Below are 19,750 nucleotides of genomic sequence, written 5' to 3' on the forward strand. Positions count from 1 at the left end.
ATTTAACAACAGAATTCCCAGATCTTTAATTTCTGGTTACAGTTAAATTCTCTCAAAGAGCTAGGAACAACAAAATGCATATTGCCAAGTATAATAAGGAATAAAAATTGCATTCAGAAAGTTTTCGTCAAAATCTTAAGATCTTTAGTAAAGTTTAGGTTTTATAAACAATTTTTTTTGGACAAATGCTAACTCTTCCTCTCCACCTGAAATTAAATAAAACCAAACTTTGTAAATATATTTACAGTTGCTAAATATATATGACAGAGGAAAAGTAAACCTGGTGGTATGGGACAAAAAATAAATAAGAATATACTACTTTTTTGTTCCTAATGGAATGGAAATTTATTCTGCCATTAACAAAGTATATAACATACAATTGAACAGAATTCATGAACATTATGTATAAAAATTAATGACTGAAGAACATAAAAAATAAATTCATAAAAAAAAAAAAAATACATGTTTTTAGTGTTTCATGCATAGCATTTGTACACTACACAAGTGTCAATAAGTATCAATAATGTGCTACATAATTTGTTAATGTCAGAATAAATTTCAATTACAAATACAGCAAAGAGTGATTTTATCATTTGTAATTTAGTGACATATTCTTATTATCTCTGACATATTATATTATTGCTGTAATTCGTTGCTACCTGCAAATAAAAATTAGTACATCTTGACAGTTCTATCTTTTCTAGTTTATTCCTTACACAACAAATTTTTAATCTGATGATTAATTTAAAGTGATTTGTAGCCAATTAAAATTATTAAGAAACAAATGTGCTGATATACATTTCTCCAAAATGACCCTTTCCATGTTCAGTGTGTGTTAAAACTTGCTCAAATAAAGTTTTCTATTTTGACTGGAGACCATTAAAACAGCATATCACAACAATGTTAAACAGTTATAAAAAATAGTAAGTCAAGAATCACCTAATAGTACAGTTTTTTAGATTTCAGTTATTTTGTCCTGTATCATATTTTCTGTTCATCCCAACCCTGCCTATTTCTTAACCTACTACAAATACCAAATAAGCTAGCTACTAATGATGAGCTTGTAAAGGTATATACAAGAAAAGGTGTGTGTGTGTGCGAACGCACACACACACATTTGTATATTTATCATTTAAGGTCCAAATATTAATTTTTTATTGATATTTTAAAAATAATAAAAATATTTCAACAAATACCACTACTGTAAAAAAATACAACAAATACCACTACTTCTTGATATACATAACCATCTCTCAGAAGGAGAAAAAAAAAACACTAGAGGCAATACAAATACAGAAATTTTGACAGTTGTAAATAAATATGAAATAAATAAAAATTCTTTCTCAGTATATAGTCAAACCAAAACAAATATGCCAAAAAAATATTAACGGTTTACAAATATCACAGCATTGTTTTAACTGCCAAAAGAACAGCTTCAGCATCCAAACAGTAATGCTGCACCAATTAAGTTAAAATGAGATAAATGACTATAGTTAGCAACAGTATCACAATTGTTTTTTGCTTAGAGAACCAATGAATAGCAAGCTTCCAACTGTTAAAAAAAAACAAAAAAAAAAAAAAAAAAAACAGGATTTTAAAGAGGCTGTAGTTCCTATTTCACTTCTAGTTTGCCAACAATATCACATTTCCCGAGAGAGGGGATCACTGAAAGACATTTTACATCAATATCATTGTTTCTTTTTGTTCTTTACATGTTTCCTTTCAAACAGATGAATTTCATCATTTGTTCATTAACTTCCCTTATTCAACTTCCAGTCACACAGTTTTTATCATTATGTTTACAATTTTATTCTTATAATAAATAATCTTCCTAAAATATTGTTCATATTTTTCACAACCTTCCTAATGGACATTCAAGAATAAACAATTACCATTCAAAAAATAAATAAAATTCCTTGATTTTTTTAAAATGGAATATAATAGAGACATCCTTATTTTAGAATAAGCTGCTGTTAGAACCGGCAGCAATCGAAAAATTAGTCTTTTGACTAGGAATTGGGTGAAGACAATACATCATGTCTGCCCCATGGCTACAAGTCACACCATTAACTATTTCAATGATAGCCTTCACTGTACCACAAACTGCCACAACAATTCCACAAAATGCCAAGAGCAGAGTTGGTGCTTTATGAAGAGAAAAAACTGGTTGGGCTTCTACTTTCAAATAAGTGACTGCAGGGAGTATATATGCCAGTGGCACTGCTGCAAGAACTCCCTAAAAACAAAGGAAATTACAGTTAGTATAATATAACAACACTTGTATTAATAAATAATACATTAGCAGTCCATTTTATACTTTTCTTAGAAAGAATTTCCTATTATGTTATCATCCATTTTTCATTTTAACTAACTGCCTTTTCAGCTTTTAAGAAATTTCACTTCAACTACATTACACAGTAAATAAATGTTTAACTTTTTGATATTCACTGAAGACTATGGAGTCAGTTTCCATTTGACTAGTAATCTTTTTCAAATATATAGTTTTGCTTCACATAAATAGTCACTGGGTTATGATATTAGTTAATTAGGATTATGAAATTAGTTAACTAGTTGTTTATATTCCAATCTATTCAATAGTTCAAAGTGCCATAGATGAAGTAAACACTGGCAGTGAGCTAGATGATCTTGTAATAATTGAGAGTAAAGTGGAGGAGAAATTGTTGAATATAAATACAAGAAAGGCACCTGGGGTGGATGCGATCTATCCAGTTATATTAAAGGAGACAGCAAAGGAAGTAAGCAATCCGTCAGCCATAATTATGAGAGCTTCCTTGGACTCAGGGGAGGTACCCACAGACTGGAGATGTTCAAATGTAACTCCAATTCACAAAGGAGGATCAAAGGCTGACACAAGTAATTATAGACCTGTTAGTTTAACTTCTGTTCCAGGAAAATTAATGGAAGCACTGGTTAAAGAAGCACTGCAGGATCATCTTGACAAGAATTCAGTTATAGCCTAGACACAGCATGGTTTTGTTAAGGAAAGGTCTTGCCTGACAAATTTGATTGGATACTATGATGCAGTCACAAAATAATTGGATGCAGGGAATAACTTTGATATTATATATTTGGATCTTAGAAAGGCTTTTGATACTGCTGCATATGGAAGACTGCTACACAAATTGGAGCAGTGTGGCATTGTTGGCAAATTGTTGCTATGGATAAAGGAATGGTTGAGTGGCAGAAGACAGAGAGTGGTAATTAATGGACACTGCTATTAGTGGAGTCCCTCAGGGTTCAGTGTTGGGTCCATTATTGTTTTCTGTATTTATAAATAATATTGATGATGGTATATCAAGCTTAATATCCAAGTTTGCAGACGATACAAAGGTTGAGCAGATGGGCTGAGAAGTGGCAAATGAAGTTTAACATTGACAAATGTAAAGTACTACATATGGGAAACAGCAACCTCAGAGCAACGAATCAACACTGTGGTACTACACTGACAGTGGAAGAGAATGAAAAGGACCTGGGGATAATTGTGCAGGCAGATATGAAGTTCTCTGAGCAGTGCAGACAGGCTGCAAGAGTAGCTCATGGTGTCTTATCAATGATATACACGAATTTTTCTAGCAGGGATAGGGAGGTGATTATTCCCTTGTATAAGGAAATGGTCAGGCCACACCTTGAGTACTGTATACAGGTCTGGAGGCCTCATTTCAAGAAGGATGTAGAACTGCTGGAACAAGTACAGAGAAGGGCAACAAGGTTAGTGAACGGAACGAAGGGTTGCTCTTACAAAGAAAGGCTGAAGTTTTGCAAATTACAGTGTCTGGAGACTAGGCACCAGCGAGGTGATCTGATAGCGGTGTACAAAGCCTTGAATGGTGATTTGAGCATGCTCAATGCTGATAGGATACTGCCTCTTGCTCAGAATAATCACCTGAGAGGGCATAAATTCAAATTGAGGAAGGACAGTTGTAGGATAGATGTGCGGAAATTTGCCTTTAGCCAGCGGGTAGTTGGTTGGTGGAACAGACTTCCATCACTTATTGTGGAAGTTGATAGCTTAAATAAATTTAAGGCTCAGCTGGACAGGTATTTCGAATGAACGGAGGTGTGAAGTGGAAGGGTTTTTTTTTTTTGGCTGATGCTGAATAAGTTTGCTTTCTTGCATCATATGCCTCTACTAATGCTAATGCTAATATGGCATTAGCAGCATGAAACAGGTAAAGTATACCTTCCAGAAGGCTGATTCTTCTTTTATTTTATATTTTTCTCTTTCTCTCTTTTTTTTTTTTTTATTTTTCAATAAATTTGTTTCTCACCCAACTGAAAAACCGTGCACACACATGCAGCATGCACACAGTTTTATTTGAAAATGATTGCTCACTACAATTAAGACTCATATGTGCTATTGAATACTCATGAAAAATAGGAATCTGCAAAACATTTGATGCAAAGCATCCCAGGTTGTTTCTTCTAAGGTTAATAATAATAGTAATTTAATAATTTTTTTTTTTTTTTATGTGAACCTCAAACACGAGAGGTATTAGAACCTATAGTACTTAGTACCGTGCTTGGGTTGGAGGTTGAGAAGACGAAAGAAGATATTTGTTGACATTGGACTTGAACTTCTGTAGATTGTAATTTTCAGGAAATACATATGAAGGAAGGTTGTTCCAGAAAATGGCAGTTGAATGAATAAATGAGGAAGATGAAAAGTTGGTTCTGTGGGTTTGAAGTTGGACAGTAAATGGATGTTGGCTGGTGGCACCATGCACTCGGACTGTTTTGAAAGAGAGCGGGAATTATAGAAGCCAATTCAGAAGAATAGTGCCCATGGAAGTATCTGTAGAAGAGGCATGCAGCAGACACAGTACGTCTATGAGACAGCGAATGGAGAGACTCTGTTAGAGATGAGTCATTAATTAACCTAACTGCCCTCTCCTGAATGGAATCAAGAAGCCTGTGAGAGGTTTTGGGGACACCACCCCAGATGTGGGAACAAAATTCCATGGTAGGGCGGATTTGGGATTTATACAGAGTGAGCAGCTGTTCGGAAGACAAGTAATGCCGAGAGCAAAAGAGAAAACAAAGTTTTTTGGATGCAGAGGAAGCAGTATTTGCAATGTGCTTATGCCAAGAGAGATTAGAAGTCAGGGTAATCCCCAAAAGAGATATATCATTTTGCCTACAAATCAGAGTGTCACTAAAGATAAGCATAGGAGCAGAAGAATCCTTTTTGCGAGATATAAGACAAGACTGAGTTTTAGAAGGGTAGAAATCAACTAAGTTGTCTTTGCCCCACTGGAGAATTACCTGAAGATCGGCATTTAAGGAAATGGTAGCAGATTTTCGAGAAGTTGAAACTGATTGAGCAGGGAAATGGAAAGTGGAATGCAATGTGCTATCATCGGCAAAACTATGGATAAGATTTCCAGTCAATGGAAGGACATTAATATACAAGAGGAAAAGAGTGGGGAGAAAGAACTGAACCTTGGGGGACACCGGCATTAGTGGAGAAGTTAGAAGACAGAGAGCCATCTACCCTCACCCTCAGTGAGCGATCAGAGAGAAAACTGGATAACCAATTACTAAAAACAGTTGGCAAACTATAAGATGGAAGCTTGTTTAGAAGACCTTTATGCCAAACACGATCGAAAGCCTTTGAGATGTCAAGAGCAGCAACTACTTGTGTTTCACCGAACCTTTCCACTGAATTAGTCCATAAATGTGTAACATAAGCCAGAATATCACCAGTAGATCGATACTGATGAAATCCATACTGGCGACCGGTGATCAGACGGAAGATTTCTAGGTAGTTTAAGAGTTGGCGGTTAATTGACTTCTACATTACTTTAGAAAGATTAGAAGTAATTGCAATGAGACGATAATTGGATGGGAGGGATTTGTCACCCTTTTTAGGAACTGGCTGGATATGAGCAAATTTCCAAGCAGAAGGAATAAGAAATTAAAAAAAAGGCGGCAAAGAATAGGATTAAGTTCAGGAGCACAGGTTTTGAGAACAAATGGAGAAATAACAACAGGACCTGGAGCTTTCTTAGCATCAAGATTAGTCAAAATCCTTCTGACATCCTTTTGACGGAAGACCACAGGAGGCATTGAATGGAGCGTGTTGGGAATGGTGGGAGGTGTTTTACCAAGATCATTAATACATGAGTTGGAAGAAAAATGGGATGCTAGCAGGTCAGCTTTATCCTTGCCTGAAGTGAAAACAGAACCATCTGGTTTTGAGAGAGGTGGGAGCAGAGATGGGCAAAAGTTGCAGCCAATAGCTTTGGCATGAGACCAGAATGCTCAGCTACCATTAGGGCAAGAAGCAAGTTTTCTACTCTTAGCCTGTTCAACCTCTAGTTTGGACTGATTCATAACTGCTTTACAATTTTTGTGAGCTTTGGTGTAGGCAGAAAATGAAACTGAAGAATCAGAAACAAGCCAATTACAATATTCTTCTTTTGAACAGCCTTAGCACATTTATTGGAAAACCAAAGTTTAGATAAAGGACGAGATTTTAAAGTGGAGTGTGGGATAAAGGATTCCATTCCTGCAAGAATAATTTCTCTGACACGATCTGAGCAAACGTTGACATCAGAAGTTTTGGAACAGTAATCCGACCAAGCAAAAGAAGAAAAGAAGTCTCGCAGGTCTTTCCATTTTGCATTCTTGTATTGCCAAACAACACGAGGTTGGGAATAGCCATGAGATAAAGGCTCCATTGGAGAAGAGACAATCACCAAGTTGTGATCTGAAGTGCCTAAAGGACCTCTCACTTCGACCGTGTACTTAGAAGGGTTGTTTGTGAGAACGATATCAAGCGTATTGGCTGTATGATTAGGATTGTCTGGTATTCTTGTAGGTAAATGAACAATCTGTGCAAGGTCATTAGTAATTGCAAAAGCCTTAGCATCTCGACCATCTGGGTCTGTGTGACTAGAAAACGGAAGCCAGCTGGGGTTGTGAACATTAAAATCACCAATAAAAATTACCTCACTGTTAGGGAAGTTGGAGTGGAGAAAGTCAAGTTGCAAAGAGAAGAACTCCAAGTGATTAGTGGAGTTGGGAAAACGGTAGAGACAACAGATGAATTTGACACAATGAGGTAGAGAGATTTTAAGCCAGAGAAGATCAAAGAGAGGAGATTCCAAATTGCCAAGTCTCTGACAGGGAACATCAGAATGGACATATGCACAAGTACCACTTTTGAGGTGAAAGGAATCGTACAGCGAATAATTTGGGCATCTGAGATGAGCCGTAGTTGAATCAGCCGATAACTGAGATTCTGTCAGAAAAAGTACATGCCACTTGGCAGACTGCAAGTGGAAATGGACATCGTTGAGATTAGAATTGAGATCACGTATATTTGTGAAATGAATTAGGAAGTGCTTGGGAGGTTTAGATCTTTTCGCAGATAAGCTTGCTCTATTAGTTTGACAATTCATGGTGTATTCAATTGTAAGAAAAAGTAGTGGGACATGCTGTATGAAGTAATGAAATTTTTGGATATGGCGTACATATGGTAAGAATATACCCAGATCCTTGACATAACGTGGTCTCGGCAATGCTCCCCGCATACACACTACTCGGACTCCCTCCAGTCACTATCTGGCAGAGTAGAGGTAGCATATATAAGACATAATAAGACTTTTACATACATGTATTTATGAACTGATTTACAGTGAAAGGTTTGTGTTATTAGATTTACTCACACAGATAGTTGGATGTATTTATTTTCTTATCTTATAGTAGTAGTAATGGCAATTGATGCAAGAAAGCACGCTTATATAGTATCAGCCAAAAGGGGGGGGGGGACCTACACAGTTCACCCATTAATACCTTCAAAGAATTTGTCTAGTTCTTCCAGATTTTGAAACTGTCCAATTCCACAACAGTTGGAACCTTGTTCTAACAATCAACCACGCTTTAGCTGAAAGCAAACTTCAGCACACCTATCCTGAAACTGTCCTTCCACAACTTGATTTTAAGCCCCCTCATGTGTGTGTGTAGTATCAGCAAGTGGAAGAATTAAGACTTTTAACACCTCAGTCAGATCTCCCCACAGATGCCTAGTCTCACGATGCTGCAATTAGCAGAACTGAAGCCTTTCTAGGTAAGAGCACTCCTTTGTTCCCTTCACCAGTCTGGTTCCAGTTTTCTGCACCCATTCCAGCAGATTTACATCCATCCTAAAGTGGGGTCTCCAGACCTGTATACAGTCAAAATGGACCTAATCATGGCCTTATACAAAGGGATAATCATCTCCTTATCCCTGCTAGCAAAGTTTCTATATAACATTGAGAAAACCCCATGAGCTGTCCTGGCAGCATGGCTGCACTGCTCAGAGAATTTCATATCTGACTGCATAATTACCCAAGTGATTTTCATTCTTCACTACCCTGAGTTTAGTAGCACAAAGTTGATAAGTTACTCTGGAGTTACTGATACCCATATGGAAAATCATGCATTTGTCAGTGTTAAAATTCAACTGCCTTTTCTCAGCCCATCGACCCAATTTTCCTAGATCTTGTTGCAGTAGCTCACCATCCGGCCAACCTTTATATCATCTGCAAAGTTAGACATTAAGCCTTATATACCTTCATATTGAAAACAACAATGGGCCCAGCACTGAACCCTGGGGAACTCCACTAAAATTCTCTAAAATACTCCATTAAAATGCTCATTACAGTTAATAATGAATCAGCATTACAATTTTAAAACATAAATTTTCCAAAAGATAACACTTATAGTCCACTTCCAGAAGAATTTTAAAGCTTAAAGTTGTGAAATAATATAAAGGAAGGAAAAGCTAATTTTTGACTTGGAGAGAAATACTTATTCAACTTGGTCACCAGAGATTGTATCGAGCCATTGAGGTTAATTGCGAGGGCATCATTGGAATCAGGAGAGATTTATTTGGATTGGAGAACTGCTAATGTATCACCAATATACAAAGGCAGTTCTAAGAGTGAAGTCAATAACTAAAGACAGTCTGACTTAGTCTGACTTCAGCGGTAGGGAAAATCTTAGAGGCAATGATTGCAATCCAAGGACATTTAGACAGAAATGGCATTTTGAAGGACACACACAACATGCTTTTTTAAGAGAAAATCATGTTTAAATTGGTAAGCTATTTTGACACAGTTACTCATGGGCCGGATGTAAGGAATAATTTCAACATAGTTTATTTGGATTTTAGCAAGGCATTTGACTCAATCTCTCATGAGAGTTTACTGTATAAGCTGGTACATGTTGGGATTACTGGAAAGATTCCAAGATGGATTGCAGGGCAGAAGCCAGTGAGTTGTGATTAATGGATATTCTTCAGATTGGTGTAATGTCAGAAGTGGGGGGGTCCTCAAGTATCAGTTATTGGACCACTGTTGTTCTGATTTTCATAAAAAATCATCGATGAAGGGATGAAAGGTATGATGTCAAAATTAGCAGATAACATAAAGATTGGGAGAGTCTTTAATGATCAGTGCCAAGCAGAACTTCTTTAAGAAATGGTCAGAAAAGTGGTATGTTTCAATGCAGCAAAATGCAAGGTCTTACACTTGTGGAATAGCAACCCCAAAATAATTTATACACTTGATGAAGTTGAATTAAAAATTGTAGAGGAAGAAATGGATCTGGGAGATATGATACAAGAAGATATGAAGTTTTCTGAGCAGTGTAAACAGGTGGCCAGCAAAGTCCATGGTGTCCTTATCAATGATTTATCAAACAATATCCTGTAGAGATTAGAGAGGTATAATCCTCCCACTGTATAAGGCAACTGTAAGGCCGTATTTGGAATAGTGTCCAAGCATGGAGACCTCATCTGAAAAGATACTGAGCTTCTTGAAAGGGTCCAAAGGTGGGCAACGTGCAGGGCGAGATCAGCAAAAAAGGGATACTGTGAGGAAAGACTGATTATGTGGGTTGCACAACTTCGTAACCAGGAGATTTGACTGAGGTTTATAAGGCTCAGAGGGTTCAGTAAAATGAATGAAGGCAGAATTTTCACTGTTATAAAGAATTCCAGAACTAGGGGGCCCATAAATTAAAATTACAGGGAAAGAAGTTTAGACCATAGGAAGTTTTCTTTTAGCCATCGAGTCACTGGTTACTTGAACAAGTTACCTTCGCATGTAGTTTTGGCTGACAGTTTGAAGAAATTCAAAGGTCAATTGGATAGCTACCTGAGTGAGAAGAGAAGCACATAATTTGTATTTTCTTATCTTTTTTTAAATTTTTTTTATTTGAATAGTGGTGGTCTTTATACAGTGAAAAATAAACTATAGAACACACTATTGGCCTCGTGGTCCTCTGTCGATATGGGGCATAATGGTCAGTCTATTATTTTTGCTACTTTGTTTAGTCTCTATTGGTGATATTTCATGTATCTTGGAACTGGCACCTTATAGGGGGGGATGCCACTAAATTCTATATAATTGGTTTTAATTTTAAATGGAATTATTTTTAATTGAATTTCTAAATTATTTGGAGACTTGGCTACAATTTTAGTCTTGTTATCTTTACTTTTCCCTCCTCGTTGATTTAACCTTTATGTTAATTTATCTATTATGTTTAAATTTTCGCTCAACAGTTTTGTCATACTACTGCCATATCTTTTAATTTTATACTTAATATTGGTTATGTATTAGGCATCATGTGGAAGATTGTGTATTTTTCTGCCTCTAATGATAGCTTTATATTTATTTTTTATTCATTTTATTTTATTTTATTTTATTTTATTTTCCTAACTTTGTCATTATTTAAATATTTGTATATCAGGTAGTTATTTGTTGTTGTTGTTATTTGGTTTTTAGGAGCATTAGCAACTAAGGCCATATTGCTCCGGGGATATGCGGTGGTCATTCCCTGACCTTTCCGCATCCTCCGTATTTAAGTGGTCACGGGCTCAAACCCCAGTCTAATCAAGAAGCGTGTGTATGCACTGCTGCTCCTGCCCACGTAGCTCCTGGCTACGGAGGCGCCTATATCAGGTGGTAGTAGTGGGTTTGACGTGCTAATGCTGCGCCTATACCGCCATCTATATCTTTTTACTTTTCTGTCTATATAAGCTGGTTGAGCTTCCATTATGTCAGTGGTGTGGCTCTGCTCTGGAGTACTAGTTTGTTCTATAGTTTATTTTTCACTGCATAAGGACCACTATTCAAATCCTCTGCACTGGTGGTTCGATCAGTGGACAGGAAGGTGGTTTGGTGCTTCGATCGGTTTGCCTTTGCGACGATTTGTCTAGCGATTGAAATGCACCGATTCCATGACCATTATTAGCCTCATAGTAGTCTGTTGATATGGGGCATAATGGTCAGTCTATTTTTGTTACTTTGTTTTATTTTTATAGTTTGTTTAGTCTCTATTGGTGATATTTCATGTATCTTGGAACTGGCACCTTGCAGGGGGGGGGGATGCCGCTAAATTCTATATAATTGGTTTTAATTTTAAACGGAATTAGTTGGAGACTTTCGGCTACAATTTTAGTCTTCTTACCTTTACTTTCCCCTCCTCGTTGATTTCACCTTTATGTTAATTTATCTATCATGTTTAAATTTTCGCTCAACAGTTTTGCCACACTACTAGCATATCTTTTAATTTTGATTTTATACTTAATATTGGTTATGTATTAGGCATCATGTGAAAGATTGTGTATTTTTCTGCCTCTAATGATAGCTTTATATTTATTTTTTATTCATTTTATTTTATTTTATTTTCATAATTTTCTTAACTTTGTCATTATTTAAATATTTGTATATCAGGTGGTTATTTGTTGTTGTTGTTGTTATTTGGTTTTTAGGAGCATTAGTAACTAAGGCCATATTGCTCCAGGGATATGCGGTGGTCATTCCCTGACCTTTCTGCATCCTCCGTATTTGGTGGTGACGGGCTCGAACCTCAATCTAATCAAGAAGCGTGTGCTACGCACTGCTGCTCCTGCCCACCTGGCTACGGAGGAATCTATATCAGGTGATAGTAGTGGGTTTGCCGTGCTAATGCTGTGCCTATACCGCCATCTATATCTTTTTACGTATCTTGGAACTGGCATCTTACAGGGGAGGGCGCCGCTAAATTCTATAATTGGCTTTAATTTTAAATGGAATTATTTTTAATTGAATTTCTAAATTATTTGAAGACTTTTGGCTACAATTTTAGCCTTGTTACCTTTACTTTCCCCTCCCCGTTGATTTAACCTTTATGTTAATTTATCTATTATGTTTAAATTTTCGCTCAACAGTTTTGCCATTCTACTGGCATATGTTTTAATTTTGATGTTAATTTTATACTTAATATGTATTAAGTATGTATTAGGCATCATTAATACATATTAAGTATGTATTAGGCATCATGTAGAGGATTGTGTATTTTGCTGCCTCTAATGATAGTTTTATATTCATAATTTTCCTAACTTCGTCAAATATTTGTGTGTGTGTGTGTGTGTGTGTGTGTGTGTGTGTGTGTGTGTGTGTGTATATATATGGGTATTTAATTTTAATTAATTTTGTATAACTGAGTTTAATTGTAGCTGTCATTAATATATATATTTATTAGGTATAACCAGATAGAAAATTAACTACAGTGAAACTTCGGTTTAACGGACAGCCATGGGGAACGAAAATGTGTCCGTTAGAGAGAAGTGTCTGCTAACAAGAAGTCTGAGGGAGAAAAAAAAAAAAGAAAGAAAGAAAAATCGTTAAACGTTTAATGTAAAATTAAATTAAAATATATACAGATTTTGAACAATATTTTTGTAAATAATATACATACAATTGTGCTATGCATATTATGACTTTATCTTAAGAAAAATGCATACAGTAATCACTTATTTTCTTCTGCACCTTCTTCCAGCTGATAATTTTGTTTTCAACATTTGTTTGGAGTGAAGAACCATCGAAAGTCCTTCAGTATCTTCTTCAACGGTGAAAAACATTTTTAAACGATTGATTTGTATGAGCACTTCTTCTATTTTCATCGGTGGTTCGTCGTTAATATGTTCTTCGACAGAATGACCTCCTTCCATTTCTTCATCCTCATGAGGAACTTCTTGAAAAATATCGATGATAATGTCGTTGATATCTAGAGCACCATCTTCTGTAGCGAGGTTGGAGTCTATATCTTTGTAGCCAGGGTCACTTGTAACGCAAGTATTGTACATTATCAATAGATGTTGAAGTTCTTGTTCTTCTTGGTGCTCCACATTGCTGTTCACAACTTCAATTTTTGCGTTTGAGAAGCCAGACTTTACAAAACAGTTCACGACAGTTTGTTTTCTAATTGTTTACTGAAGAGGAAACATTGAATCGCATCTAGGATGCTGATTTTCTTTGCAAGGTCACTCGCACATATTACATCGTTCATGTTTGCAATGAGATGTCTTAAAACACGTTTTCTGTAGTGAAGTTTAAAATTTTTTATTATCCCTTGATCCAAGGGCTGACACTCTGCAGATGTGTTTGGTGGCAGAAAAATGATTTGAATATTGGACAATTCAATGTGCGGGTGAGATCCAGCATTATCCATGAAAAGAATAATTTTTCTGTTTTGACGAATCATGTTTTGGTTAAAGTGACTTATCCATTCGCTCATGATATCTCGTGTCATCCACGCTTTTTTATTAGACTTCCAGTCAACATCCAAAAGATTCAACTTTATGCCCTTGAAACAACGAGGATTGTGTGGGTTTCCTATAACAAGAGGTTGTTCGAAGTCTCCCAGCATATTTGTACACAATAGTACAGTCAAGCGTTCCTTAGAAATTTTTCCGCCCTGGCACTTTTTGTTTTTTAGACTCATTGTTTTTTCAGGAAGAGCTTTAAAAAACAACCCTGTTTCGTCACAGTTGTAAATATCCTTAGCTTCAAAATCACGACATAAATCTTCTAATTTGACGGTCCACTCTGTTAAAACCCCAGTATCAACAGATCCACCTTCACCACTTACGGTTTTCCAAGAAATTTTATGCCGAGTTTTTAACTTGTCTAGCCATCCCACAGAAGCTTTGAACTCATTTACTCCCATAGATTTCGCAACCTCCAAAGCCCTTTCCCTAATAATAGGCCCATTAATGGGAATTTTTTTAGCACGTGCGCGACAAATTTGAAGTCCAACAGTTTTCGGGAATGATTTTTGAACCTGATCATTTCCGTGTTGCCAAAATTGTTTGAGCAGTTCATTTTTTTTCTTTAGGATGTCGCGTACCTGCGTCTTCCCGATTTTGAATTTTGCAGCGAGATTGTGAACACTATTTTTTAGCCGATCATGCGCATTAATGAGTTCGACTTTATCTTTTAAAGTTAAATGTTTACGAGAAGACATTGTGCACTTCACACGACACTGAACAAAACTGAAACTGAAAAGACGAAAGGCCAACCATATTCCCCCCCCCCCTGCACACACCGAATTCATCAGAAGTTTTACACGTGCCTTAAAATTCTTGAAAAAGGGTTTAGAACCGCGACGTAAACCTTGATAAAATTCAGAGAATCGGAAATAGAAAATAAAGACACGATTGAGGCAATACGTGGAAGAAACGTTCCTAGAAAAAGGGCAGTAAGCTCGCCCGCTGTCCGTTACGGGGAATCAAATTAAGTGCTAATCTAAACGAAACAGTGCAGATTGCCTGTCCGCGTCCGTTACAGAGAATGTCCACTAGACAGAAGCTGCAAACATGTTAAAACCAATGGAGGTGAGTTGGGGAATTTGAAAATGTCCGTTGTAGAGAGATGTCCGTTAAAGAGAGGTGTCCGTTAGGAGAAGTTTCACTGTATATTCCCCCCCCCCCATTCTTGAAAAGAAATATAGTCATGAAAAGGAGACTCAAAAAAGATACAGAACACTGGCAAATAACTATGCTTGTATTGTTTAGTTTGAAGAATTTGCTTAAGTGATTCTACGCTATTCAATTTCATTATGTTAAAGATAAAGCATAAAATTTATGTCAGCTTTTATTTGTTCCTCTCTTCTGGAAAGGTCTCTGCTGTCTACCAAGGATATTCGTAATATTTAGGTGTGTTAGAAAGGATAAAATGGTAACTAGCCAGATCTATGACAGCTTTTTTTCTCAAGTGGTTTCTTTTAAATTTTATTCTGAAAATATATACAAATTCACTTACATTTAGCTGTAACACAATTCCTAAACAATCAGTTAAAGTGGAGAGAGCAAATGTGGCCACCACAATTATAACTGTAATAATAGAATGCCTCAACAATGATGATGTTTGTTTTTCCACTGATATAGCATTTTCTATAACCTGTAGGTGAACACAAAACATAAGAAAATTAGACAAATTAGTGTCATTATACAACTGGACATATGCATTCAGATATAGCTTAAAGGTTGCCTATAATTAAAATAGCAGAATGCAAGCCTTTTTGTTCATTTGTTGTAATGGCTAAACAAACTGAGGTTTGTTTAATAATAATAAATCTCAAAAGTCATTTCATTGAACCTACTTTTCCTAGGGTCAAAGCGATGGCTGAGGCAGAGAGTGGCACCATATGGTGTTGATCCGCCAGGATTAACGGAAGAGAAACTAGAGACCAATATAACACAAAAAACAAAGACAAGGAACCATCAGCTTGGGAAATAGGGCTAAAGCAGAAGATAGTATGGGTAAGGATGAAGATAGGCCAACTGACCCAGTATGTTGATCCCATAACCACCACCCACCACTGGATATCAAAGCTGAAAGGGTCCACCTCCATAGCTGGATGAAGATGAATTATAGAAATATTAAACATACTGCATTGAGTGTGGTGCAGGATAAAGTCACTTGCATTCAGGCAAGTGACTTTAACAGAGACAGTTTGATGAGTGGCACTGTCTCCCATATGGCTACCACAACTGAAGAGCAAGACCATCCAGCCCAACTATGCTAGTGACCACCTAGGAGGGAAGAAGAAGCCAACATATGAAGTGGAGCATTGAAATGAATACGTTCATCATGCGAGCATACTACAACATAACGAAGCTAGAGATAGACATCACAATGTGCAGGAAACTACACACTAAGTGGCTGGAATGATTCCTCAGTGTACACCAGAGAAGGATCGTCATCAAGAAGAACATGATAGCTCCTGCAATCTTGGAAACAATCAAGCAGGATGTGAGCAACCAACTACAAACAACAATTGAATATGGACCTAAAAGATCCAGAACTGGAGGAGGAACAGCAAGTACAAAAACTACAACTTAGAACAGCTGAAATGGAAACAGACAAGATGACAATATCCAAAATAGAAGAAGAATGGAAGAAAACCTAGCAGAATTCGAGGGAATGGACCCCACAAAGACCCAACAGAATCCTGTGGCAAGTCACAGACCACCTCAATAAGTGAATAATACCAGATTATCTCAACAACAATAAAGTGACACTAGACATCACTTGCACAGCCATTTACTGTGCTGCTGTAGCAGCCGCCAGGATTAACGGAAGAGAAACTAGAGACCAATATAACACAAAAAACAAAGACAAGGAACCATCAGCTTGGGAAATAGGGCTAAAGCAGAAGATAGTATGGGTAAGGATGAAGATAGGCCAACTGACCCAGTATGAATGGGGTAAAAGAAGTAAGAAACTGATCAGAAAAGTGAAGGCCATCCTCAAGAAAGAAAACATCCACAGCCAACATGAGACCTATAAAAAGAGGATCAAAGAATACCCTGATGCCCTCAAGAAAATTGAGTCACATATCTATTGTTAGTAGGAAAGCCTCAGCAGTTCCACTAGATAATGGGTCCATTATTTAGATTTGAAGTGTCCTTCATATTGTTTCTGCTGATCATTTGTCTTTGTTTTTCTGCTCACAACCTGTCCTTTAAAAAAAAAATGTCCATCCCCTCATCAACAAATATTTCAAACACAGATTCATCTGGTTGGGTCTTTTCTTCTATGTTCATTTGGTCTAACAATTTCTGGTCTGTCGTGTTATGACTTTCTTTGTTTTTCTTTTGTCACTCAGTCAGCTTCAAAAGAGATAGACAGTGGTGTGTTCAGTGACTGCTGACATGATTTTGGCTGGGAGAACAGTTTTTCTAGCTTCCTATTAAGTAAATCTTGTGTTCTGTTTATACCATATTTGTTTTTTTATCTCTTTCAAAATTCACATTCTCCAGCATAACAGGATGCTCCCCTTTAACTTGGGACATTTCAAATTCAAGGCTACACAGTTTAGACTGTTTTGATTAGAAGACCCAAAAATTGTGCATATGGCTATTTCTTTATTTCATCCTCTGGGATACTGAGGAGATTCCACTCTGAGAACCCCTGATGTTATTTAGTATTGTGAGGAGAGACCATTACTGCAATTCCTACAAAAAAGTTATCTGAATCAGTCTCTCTGAATTTCGGGCATTGCTTGTCTCAACTAGAATGTTCCCTGATCTGAGCCTTTTGGGATTTTTTGGTAATTCTACTATGCTCTATACAAGATTTTCTAGATGTGGAATGATAGAGATTTCCTATGGGATCCTGTGGTTGTGTGTATCACCAAGAATGTTGGTGATACACACAACCACGTACTGGAAACATGTTGAAGTCTGTTTTTTGTCATTTTGTTGAGACTGGTTCATCATCACCATCATCTTTCCTACCAGTCTGGAACAAGTCAATGGACACCACAGTGTCCAAATTTGTGTGTCATTTTTGATCCTTTTAGTCCTAGGAGAATCAATTTCTTCCATGTTTCGAGCCCCACCACAGAGTGGTAGGAGCATTGCTGCTAGGTGACTAAGTGGTTTAAAAGTTAGTTTGTTAGTACAAAAGTTAAAAAAAAAAAAAAAAAAAAAAGGCAGCTTTTTGACTGAAACGATTTAGGGCTAAAATCTCAGTTCATGGGAAATTAACTGGTTAGTGCATTAGAATTATATGTGTACATAGTGGAATAGGGTCGCCACTTATTGCAACGCCAGGATACCTACCCACCCACCAATGAAAGGCCATCTGGGTGATGGTATCCACTGAGGATAAGTAACAATAGTCTTTTCCACTGGTGAAGCATTACTTATTCGAGGTACTGCAATATCAGGCAACGCATTGTGAAGGCATTCACAATATGAGATATGATAAAAACGATGTCACTTTACTATTTCTGGTAATTCACTATGTACAAACATGATGCTAATGCACTAACCTGTTACAATTAGCAGTTTTTGACTTATGAACTGCAAGTCAAAAACAACTTGGTTAAATTTAAACAGAAGGAAAAAAAAACTTTAATAAGAACTGTAGCCAATAGCTTTAAAAAGCATCTTTGAAATCACATTGAGCCACCTGTACATGTGAATGCATGGTACCTGTAGCACCATCCTCTTCAAAGGCATCTCTTGTCGGTCCATCATGTCCTGGTAAAGACAATTCTGCATACGTGCCACAATAGTATAAATAAGATCCTGGTTCATAAAAGTGCCGCCCTCGAAAATACTCTTCTCCCCCACCACCACCAGCCAAAGTTTTCCCACTGTTCTGAACTCTGCTTTAATACTCTTGTCTGAGACATGATTTTAGTTAAAATTTAGATTATAAAACATGGCACTATACCTCAGTGCTATCCCCATAATACTAAGAAATACATAAGTACAATAATAACACTATACCAATCCGTACTACAATTTGTACATATTATGCTATAAAAATAAGCTATGTATTATACTATAAAATTTATAATTTAAAACTATACAATAATAGAAGAAAAATCTGTTATAATTTTAATTATACACTAAGGAATTATATGAAGAATATAAGTGTCTATATTATGCTTAGAGCATTACAATGAACACAACAGCTGCAAAAGTCTCTCCTAATTCGACTATTTTTCTTACTTGGGCATTAATTCTTCACCTACTTAATTAGGAAAAAACAGATAATAACTTTGCTACAAATATGAAACAGAAATATATCAAAAATCTGATAAATCTTAAGTAACAAGTGTCTACTTAGCCTTGTTCTTGATAGTTCAGTTTATTTAATTATGGGTTGGTTGTTGGCACTGGTAGTTCCCAACAAGCAGAATTTGTCAGCAGCAGTTTTTGTAGGTGGGAAACAATTAATTTAATTTGATTAACACAAATAAAAGTATATTGTTTTTTAAATAATGTTATTACAGGAACTTCCAGACTACGTAATACTCAACTTACGCATATTCGACTTTATATAAGTTTTTTCTGGCCGGTGCAAACTGAAAAAAATATGGAAACATATTTTGCATCTGTAGGGATAAATGGAAGTATTATGAAAATATTGTAATGTGAACCTAATAACATATTGTTTTTTTTTTTTTTGTAATTCATTCCAAGTCCTTGGAAGTTGAAAATTTTGCTATATTACTAAGCTATTTATCTCTCTAAAAGGTCATATTTATAATAGAAATTGCACTACATTTTTATTGTTATCATATGTTCCCGTTATAAGAATCAATTTTGAACGCCTTTGTCATATTTTTCTAAAGCACGTTTCTGGAGGTCATGACCAAAAAACAATAAAAACAATTTGTACTTTCTGGTTTATTGGGCTTTTCTGTTAGCGCAATCTGTTATAAACAGGTAGTAAACTTGATCTTATTGCATTTGCGATAATCCCAATAACTGGAATTCTGTGGGTTTTTACGTTACGGTATTATGGTGAAATGTGTTCCCCTTCACTGAAATCTTCAATCATATAAAAAACAAATTTTCAGAAACTTTCTTCATTCCTATTTACGTATTACAATGATGAAGGGAAAGTGCAAGTGCTGGCAGTGTCAGTAAACGAAACAAAATTGATTTAGAAAT

General features: G+C 36.3%; 1 protein-coding gene across 1 annotated transcript in view; it reads right to left on the reverse strand.

The window, feature by feature from the left end:
• Nucleotides 1-1,626: 1,626 nt before the first annotated feature.
• Nucleotides 1,627-19,750, reverse strand: part of LOC150090448 (putative sodium-coupled neutral amino acid transporter 11) — a 191,664-nt gene continuing 173,540 nt past the window's right edge. Inside the window, exons 12-13 of the mRNA XM_090369136.1 lie at nt 15,096-15,233; nt 1,627-2,236 (exon numbers count right to left, since the gene is read on the reverse strand). Coding sequence (XP_090225262.1) covers nt 1,958-2,236; nt 15,096-15,233 — 417 coding nt within the window. The 3' untranslated portion in view covers nt 1,627-1,957. The remainder of the gene's footprint in view (nt 2,237-15,095; nt 15,234-19,750) is intronic.

This window comes from Mastigoproctus giganteus, chromosome 2, assembly GCF_048544385.1.
Source record: "Mastigoproctus giganteus isolate SK-2022 chromosome 2, ASM4854438v1, whole genome shotgun sequence".
Classification (NCBI taxonomy): Eukaryota; Metazoa; Arthropoda; class Arachnida; order Uropygi; family Thelyphonidae; genus Mastigoproctus; species Mastigoproctus giganteus.